Raw genomic sequence first — 8,513 nt, 5'->3', positions numbered from 1 at the left:
ACTGACCAATAGCTAATCAATAGTACGGTCTCAGAATCCTGTTTGCACACAAACAGATGTCAACCCTTCAGTGACTGGTTGCGACAGACGCTTGCAAATTGCAACAGCCCAGGGCATGAAACACCCCCCTCCTCTTCTCCCCCCCCCCGCCCCCCAGGCGAAAGGGTGCCTCCGGACACTTTCCCTTCTTGGCAGAAACCTCCCAGGCATCCGGAGACACCGGACAGCTGCAGGAAGTGGCCCTCCCGGAGGGCTAAGCCCTGAAAGCGAACACCAAGCTGGGGGGCGGGGGGAAGGCCTGCTGAACAGCCCCTCCCCCTCCCCAGAGCCTGCTGCTGCTGCTGCTGCAAGGAGCCAGCCCCAGAGAGGCTGCCATGGGACCCCCAAGGAAACTATGGCTGGGGGTGCTGGTCTGCTGGGGGACACTCCGTAAGGAAGGGAGGGCTGGGGGCGGGGGTGGGCAGGGAGAAGGGCTGGTTTCCAGGGCTTCCCCTGCAGGGGGTCTTCTTGGCGGGTCTAAAGGGGGTCTTCTCCCCTGGCCCCCCACCCTTCAGGGCTCCTGGAGGCCAACGAAGACGCCCGGCTCTTCGACACTCTGTTTGCCAACTACGACAAGAGCCGCCGGCCTGTGCGCCAAGCGGAAGAGGTGGTGGAAGTCTCCATCAAGCTGACCCTCACCAACCTCATCTCACTGGTAAGGGGGTGGAGTCCCCCCCCCCGCACTCCAGCCTGGCTTCTGAGGGGCTGCCCAAATCACCTCCCGGGGGTGGGTGGGAGCCCGTGGGCAAGTGGCCCCTGAACCTCTCCCCAGGGAGAAGGGCCAGTTCAAGCACAGGCTTCCCTCCACAGAACGAGAAGGAAGAGACGCTCACCACCAACGTCTGGATCACACAAGTAAGCGCCCCCCCTGCCCATCGCCAGCCCTGCTTCTCGGGGGCAGCAGCAGCAGCAGCAGCAGCAGCAGCCTCCCCAACTCTCCCCTGCCTGGGGGGCCGTGGGGGTCCCCAGGAATCCCAGCTGGCCGTGGGCAGAAGGGCCACACGACTGGGGCAGCTCCAGCCTCTCTCCCACCCCCGCTCAAGACTCTCTTTGCCCTCAGGAGTGGCACGATTACCGCCTGGACTATGCCAGTGAAGATTTCGGTGGGGTTTCTGCCCTCCAGGTCCCTGCAGACCAGGTCTGGCTGCCGGACATTGTCCTGGAGAACAAGTGAGTCGAGGGGGCTGGGGGAGGGCCAGAGGGGTGGCCCCACAATGGGAGATGCTTCCCGGCACACCTCCGGACGCCAGCCCCAACAGCTGCCGCTTCTCTTCTGTCCACTCCCCCCCCACTCCCCTGGAAGCATCGATGGCCAGTTTGAAGTGGCTTATTTCTCCAACGTCCTGATCTACCCGGGGGGGTACATGTACTGGCTGCCGCCGGCCATCTTCCGAAGCACCTGCTCCATCGCGGTGACCTTCTTCCCGTTTGACTGGCAGAACTGTTCCCTCGTCTTTCGGTGAGAGCGAGCGCAGGGCTGGCGTGCAGCTGCTCCTGGGGTGGGGCCGGGCAGTACTGGAGCCTGTGCTCAGGGACGGGCCCCGAGGACCCCCGGGGGCTGCGTAGTTGGCAAACAGTGCTTCTGAGTGACAGCTCAGGCAGGAGAGCCCCCACCCGGCCTTCCTCTCCCACAGGTCCCAAACGTACAATGCCGACGAGGTGCAGCTGACCTTCGGCCTGGACGACGACGGAAACCCCCTGCAGGCGGTCCACATTGACCCCGAAGCCTTCACGGGTAGGCCCCGGGGGCGCCACTCATTTGCTCATGGGGAGGGGCAGAGGGACTCGTGGATTACCACTCCATCTAGAATGGAATGGCAGCAGACCTGAGTGCCCTTTGACCCCGCCCAGCAGCTTGGCGTGTTTAGGAGCCACCTTCCAGCTGCAGCTGCCAAAAAAGAATCACCACACCTGGCTGTAAGTAGTTCATGAATCAGTGCCGTTAGAGGGCGCAGTGAGTCTTTTTGGTAGTTGCAACTACACTGTACTCTCCCTGTTGGATTTCTAGCTGTTTCTGGGCTGCCTGGGCCTCCTGCCCCCCCTGTCTGCTTAGTGCTTGTTCTTCAGCCCCCACCTGGTCTACTCAGCCCCACGGCTGGTTGCCCTGAGAAACGCTGACAGGCAGAGAAACAGGTCTGGGAGGGGCTGGGGCTCAGGGGCGGAGCCTTTGCATGGCGCTCAGAAGATGACCGGTTGGATCCTGGAGAGCGGCTATTTTGTGTGTTTGCGTCTCCCGCACACGGTCACAGCAGAGCTCAGGGCAGCTGACAACGCGACTAAAATTCAACCAATTAAAGCATTGAATCCTGAGGTCATGTGAATCTAAAACCCAGCAAACCCTATTACACAGGGGCGTAATGCCCATTGGGCAAGGTGGGCAGCTGCCCAGGGCACCACCTTATAGGGGGCATCAAAATGCAGGGTTCGTTTTTGGGTATTTTAGTGGTTTTCCATTTTTGGCCTGCAGGGGGCGCGGATTTTAGGCTAGCAGCACCAAAATTTCAGCGTATCATCAGGAGACTGTCCTTATGCTACCCCCCAAGTTTGGTGAGGTTTGGTTCAGGGAGTCCAAAGTTATGGACTCCCAAAGGGGGTCCCCCTATCCCCCATTGTTTCCAATGGGAGGCAATAGGAGATGGGGCTACAGTTTTGAGGGTCCATAACTTTGGCCCCCCTGAACCAAACTACACCAAACCTGGGGGGTATCATCAGGGCAGTCTCCCGATGAGACCCTGAAAGTTTTGAGACTGTGCCTTCAGAAATGTGCCCCCCCCCCCAGCCTGCAACCCCCATTGACAGCAATGCAGAAAACTCAATGCAGAACAAAGATTCTTGGGCAAATTTCTGGGATGTTCCTGCAGGGGGTGCATTTTTGGATGTATCGGCACCAAAACTTCAGGGTATCATCTGGGGACTGTCATGATGGCACCCCCCCCCCCCCAAGTTTGGCGCAGCTTGGTTCAGGGGGTCCAAAGTTATGGACCCTCAAAAGAGTAGCCCCAACTCCTTAGCAAAGAATGGGGGATGGGGCACCCCCTTTGGGAGTCCATAACTTTGGGCTCCTTGAACCAAACCTCACCAAACCTGGGGGTAGCATAAGGACAGTCTCCTGATGATGCACTGAAATTGTGGTGCTGATATGTCTAAAAATGCACCCCCTTCAGGCACCAATGTCCTGGTGCAAACAAAAATTGGTCGTGGTGGGGTGGCTGCCCATGGGGGGGGGGGGGCATCCAACTTGGTTTTGCCCAGGGCTACAGTGCTTGCCTCGCTACGCCTCTGTTATTACATCTACCACTGTGGCAGATGTGACGGGCTAAGAGGACTGAGCTTTGTGTCCTGCACTCCAGCCTGCAGGCATGGGGCGCCCACCCACCCACTCCACGCTGCCCCACCCACTCTCTCTCCCTCCCCCGCGCACAGAGAATGGCGAAAGGGCCATCCAGAGCAACCGCCCTCGGCCCAAGAAAGTGCTGGCCGCTGGGATCGAGGGGCCCCCTGCCACGCAGAGATGCACCTCTTCCCCATCATCCAGCTTGGCCGCTTCTCTACATCATCAACATCATCATCCCCTGCGTGCTCATCTCCTCCCTGGCGTGCCTCGTCTACTTCCTGCCCGCCGAGGCGGAAGTCCGCTGGGGGAGGGGGGAGGGGCAGACAGTGTGGGGGGGGGCTTGCGGTGAGCTGAGCACGGGGGGGGGGGCTGGTGCAAGCCAATGGGGGCAGGTCACATTACAGGAGAGAACCAGTTTGGCTGGCAGCTGCAGGAGGGACTATTGGGACGAGCGGTCAGGCCCTGTACCTGAGGCTGGGCAAGACTCTGAAAACCAACCCAGGAGGCCAGACTCCCCCTACTGACACCAGCCCCTGAGGGAGAATGTGAGACACAGCCCCTCTCAGATTCCAGCTGGTAGGGCAGAGGTCCTGAGGACTGGCGCCCCGGAGCATGTGTCAGAGGGCAGCCATGTTGGTCTGCTGTGGAAGAGCTGGATTCGAGTCCAACCACACCTCAGAGAACCACCAGATTTCTGAGGCAGGATCTTTCCACAGCCAAACCTGCCTTTGTCCCTTTGGCTTGAGAAACTTGTATCCTGAGCACTTTGTCAGGCCCGGAGGTGCCTCTGAGCACGTGCAGACAGGGCGAAGGAGAGGGAGGGGGACCCTGGGTCTTTCGGGCTAGGCTTCCTCAGCCCTGTTTGTGTCCACAGCTGGGGTGCAGGAAGTGCACCGCCAGCATCCCTGTGCTGCTGGCCCAGACGGTCTTCCTGTTCCTGATCGCCCAGAAGGTTCCAGGAACGCGCCGCTCAGCGTGCCCCCCATTGGCAAGTGAGAGCCTCAGTCAGCAGTGCCTTGTGACCCCTCTGGTCCCTGGGGGGGGGGGGAGGTGGAAATGGGCAAGGGGGAGAAGCTGAGACGCCCCGAGCAAGCAGAGGGTCCTGGACGCTGGGATTCTCGAGAGGTGCAGGAGTAGTTCACAAATCAGGGCTTACATTAGAGGGTGCAGTGAGTCTTTTTGGTAAAGCCGCTGCAACTACACTGTACTCTACCTGCTGGATTTCTAGCTGTTTCTGGGGCTGCCTTGGCCTCTCAGTTCCCCCTGTCTGCTTAGTGTTTGCTCTTTCAGCCCCACTCATTCTACTCCAGCCCCACGGCTGGTTGGCTGCAGGACCTGTCCATCAGCTGGGGCCACCTTGGGCAGCTGGGGTCCCAAGGCAGTCTGTTGTCCCCCAGGGCAAAGCGGGGGGGGAGGAATCTAGCTCCCTGTTTCTCTCCCCACAGAGCCTCTGGACTTCTGCCTTGCTTCTGGGACCAAAGCGGCGGCGGGGGGCTGGTCATGCTGTGATCCAGGAGGTGGGGAGGGGAGCAGCAGTGCTCTTCCCACAGTGGGGGAGAGGGCAAGGTGTGGGCAGGAAGTGAGCTCCGAGACCCCCACCCCCACCCCCGGTGCTGGCCGTGGAGGTACCGTGGATGAGAGAGCGCCCAGGCTCCAAGTGCCAGGCCAGTGGCAGTAATGGTAGAGTCCAGTGGTTAGGAGCAGGGGTAGGGGGAAAAAATGGGGGAACGTCCCGTTTGGAACCCGCCGCTTGGTCTTTCTTCTCCCGCGTGGCAGGTAATTTGATTTTTGTGGATGGTCAGGGCTACCATCATCGTCACGAACTGGCGCGGATCGCCCTGAACGTCTCGGCTATGCCTTCCCCCAGCACCCACGCCGCGTCAGGAGCCGCTCAAACATGTGCGGAGGAGGGGCGGGGCAGGGGGCAGCCCCTCTGTCTCTGTGGCACCTGACCTCTCATTGGTCTGAAATGGGCGGGTCACATTGCATTTGCAGGTGGGCCCAGTCGCACCTGAGAGACCACCTCGGTCTTGGGGGGGGGGGGGGATGAGCTTTTGCAAGTCAAGACTCCGTTTAAATTGAACTGTTTGAAGATGGGGACGTCTTTCGATTTGGACAGCAAATTGTGCTTTAAAAACCAAAATCTCATGATCATTTATTTATTGATTTTATTTTGTGCTCTATTTATATGTTTTGTTGTTCACCGCCCTGAGCCCTCCGGGGGAGGGCGGTATACAAGTATTATTATTATTATTATTATTATTATTATTATTATTATTATTATTATTATTATTATTATTATTATTATTATTATTCACATAACAACAAAGCACAAGTGTCTGGAATTCATCTCTGAATATCGAGTCCTTCCCAAGGACCTAGGATGTTAGAGGTATTTGCGTAGAATATGTGCAGTTCCTAGAAGTGCTGCTTTCTGCAGCAGGTGGATTGATGTTCTGTCCAAGTTTAGGCTTTCCAGATGTTTTTCAAGATTTCTTGGGATTCCTCCTAGAGCACCGACTACTAGTGGGATTACTGTTGTTCTTTTTTGCCACAATCGTTCAACTTCAATTTGTAGGTCCTATTATTATTATTATTACTATTACTACTACTACTATTATTATTATAACAATAACAAAACAACAACAACAAAACAACAACAACAACAAAACAACAACAACAACAACAACAACAACAACAACAACAATAATAATAATGGCTTGTTACTTGAAATGTCCTGCAGCCTGACCTTCCACCCCCACATTCTAAAATCTTCAGAACTTCCAATCCAAAGGCAAAATTAAAATACATTTATAAATTGCGATTGTGGAATATTCCAATCCCGAGTCAGACCGGTGGGATTTTGCTGCACAGACTGGCGTAGCTGACGGACTTTAGGTCAGCGCTGCGATCAGACTCAGCACATTCCGACAGCAAGTGAGAACCGTGCACAGAAAGGATAAGGCTGGCAAATCGGTAGGTTTCGGGGATGCACCAGACTCTTTCTTTCTCAGCGGGCAGAGTTGTGTCTGCCTGAAAGAACGGCTGCACTGAAGTCTCTCTCTCTGCACCAGAGCCTGCCTGCCCTAAAAACCTCTGGGAAAAGTGCAGCGAGGTAAAGCCAGGCTGTTCCTGTTTTGGCCCTGCTGTCATCACACACACCAGCGTGGTGTAGTCATTACGAGAAGAGGGACTCTGATCTGGTGAACTGTAGTTGATTCCCTGCTCTTCCACACAGTGGTGGGATCCAAAAATTTTAGTAACAGGTTCCCATGGTGGTGGGGTTCAAACAGTGGCGTAGCGCCAATGGAGCTGGGTGGGGCATGACGGGGGCGTGGCCGGGCATTCCGGGGGCAGGGCATTAATAATTTCTCTGTTACTGTAAAAAACTCTTATTGTAAAAAAAAGTTCCTAATTTCCAGCTGGTATCTTTCTGTCCATAATTTAAACTCATTCTAGCAAGTCCTATCGTCTGCTGCCAACAGAAACAACTACTTCTCCTCTAATTGACTGCCTGTCAAACACTTAATACTTTCAAATACTTAATTTTGTTTCTAGAAATCAAAAGAAGGAGACTTTCCTTCAACAAGGAACTTTACCATATTTCTAAAACATGTTTTTAAAACAGCCCAACAGGGAGAATTATCCCGTTTTCTACCTTCGCTAACCAGCCACAAAGGAAACAACAGGACTTCATGATTTGTGGACTTTCTAATGAAATTTCTAGAGGAAAAGCAGACCCAATTAGTCACCCCCTCTCGGCACACACAAATAATTAGTCACCCACTCTCGGGAACTGATGAGAACCTGCTGGATCCCACCTCTGCTTCCACATGAAGCCTGCTGGGTGACCTTGGGCCAGTCACAGTGCTCTCAGGACTCTCTCAGCCCCCCCCCCCCCGCCTCACCAGGTGCCTGTTGTGGGGAGAGGAAGGGAAGGAGCTTGTGAACCACTTTAAGACTTCTGAAAGGGAGAGAAAAGCGGGGTATAAATCCAAGCTCCTCTCTGTTCTCCTTCTCCTGAGGATGCACCCCTGAGCTTCTTCCTTTGTGCCTGTAGAAAGCAAAAGCGTTGAAAGGTTCCCGAGGCCCTGAATTACTGGTTGGCGTAAGGATGCGAATGTCCTGTTGATTGGTTGTGATGGGTTTCCCGGGGGGCTGTGTGGCCGTGGTCTGGTGGATCTTGTTCCTAACGTTTCGCCTGCATCTGTGGCTGGCATCTCCAGAGGTGTGTCACAGAGGGAAGTCTGTTTCACATGGTGTCCTGTTAATTGGGGCTGCCAGATCAGCAGGATTGACAGATGCCCAGGCAATGAGCCACCTGGAGCACCTCGGGGTTCTGCCCCCCCTCTCAAGGCTTCCTTCCCCTTCCTGCCAGGTATTCTTGGAGGTTCTTCCGCGGTACTTGGGCTCCACCTTGGAACCGGCAGGCGAAGACCCCTGGGATGCCCCCCAGGCCCGCCGACGCAGCTCCTTCGGGATCATGCTGAAGGCAGAGGAGTACATCCTGAAGAAGCCCCGGAGCGAGCTCCTCTTCGAGCGCCAGGGGCAGCGGCACGGGCTGCAGCGGGGACCCGGCTGCCGGATGACCCGTGAGGAGGGTGCTGGTGGGGTGGGGGCGCATCGGCAGGCAGGGGGCCCCGCCCAGGCTAGACTGCTACACGTTGCCTGTTGTAGCTGTAGGAGGCGGGGGGCCCCCTGGATTGTCACCAGCCACCTGGGTGGGTGGGTGGGTGGGGAGGATAACGCGGAGACAGTTCCTAGTGTTTTCACAGGCACTCATTGTGTTAGAGTTGGGGGGACACTCAGACACTACATAGTGAACCCCCCAATTAGGGCAGGAAGTTCAGAGCCAAAGGCTGTCCATCTCCTGCCTGAAAACCTCCCACAAGGGAAAGGGCCACGCGCTGCAGGCGTTTGGCTCCTCTGCTGTCAAACTGAGAGAACACTTTTCCCTGCGTGCCACTGAGGTTCATCCGTGGTTGTCTTGCACACAGATCTGGGGCAGCCCTGCAGGAACTTGCAAGGTGCAGCCAGGTCTTCCTGCGAGTAGGAACTGCTCAGACACCTCGGCTAGTTGTCCCCTGAACACTCTCCTCCTCCTCCTCCTCCTCCTCCTCCTCCTCCTCCTCCTCCTCCT

General features: G+C 56.2%; 1 protein-coding gene across 1 annotated transcript in view; it reads left to right on the top strand.

Annotated features, from left to right (window-relative positions):
- The first annotated feature begins 217 nt into the window (after positions 1 to 217).
- The window catches only part of LOC125444452 (acetylcholine receptor subunit epsilon-like), an 8,571-nt gene continuing 275 nt past the window's right edge, over positions 218 to 8,513 (top strand). The window contains 12 exon segments of the mRNA XM_048516860.1: positions 218 to 429; positions 555 to 694; positions 850 to 894; positions 1,100 to 1,209; positions 1,343 to 1,498; positions 1,674 to 1,774; positions 3,463 to 3,577; positions 3,579 to 3,663; positions 4,248 to 4,361; positions 4,664 to 4,754; positions 5,150 to 5,252; positions 7,613 to 8,094. Coding sequence (XP_048372817.1) covers positions 375 to 429; positions 555 to 694; positions 850 to 894; positions 1,100 to 1,209; positions 1,343 to 1,498; positions 1,674 to 1,774; positions 3,463 to 3,577; positions 3,579 to 3,663; positions 4,248 to 4,361; positions 4,664 to 4,754; positions 5,150 to 5,252; positions 7,613 to 8,094 — 1,597 coding nt within the window. The 5' untranslated portion in view covers positions 218 to 374.

The sequence above is a fragment of the Sphaerodactylus townsendi genome, linkage group LG15, assembly GCF_021028975.2.
Source record: "Sphaerodactylus townsendi isolate TG3544 linkage group LG15, MPM_Stown_v2.3, whole genome shotgun sequence".
NCBI lineage: Eukaryota > Metazoa > Chordata > Lepidosauria > Squamata > Sphaerodactylidae > Sphaerodactylus > Sphaerodactylus townsendi.
This window is presented reverse-complemented; position numbering and strand designations above follow the sequence as displayed.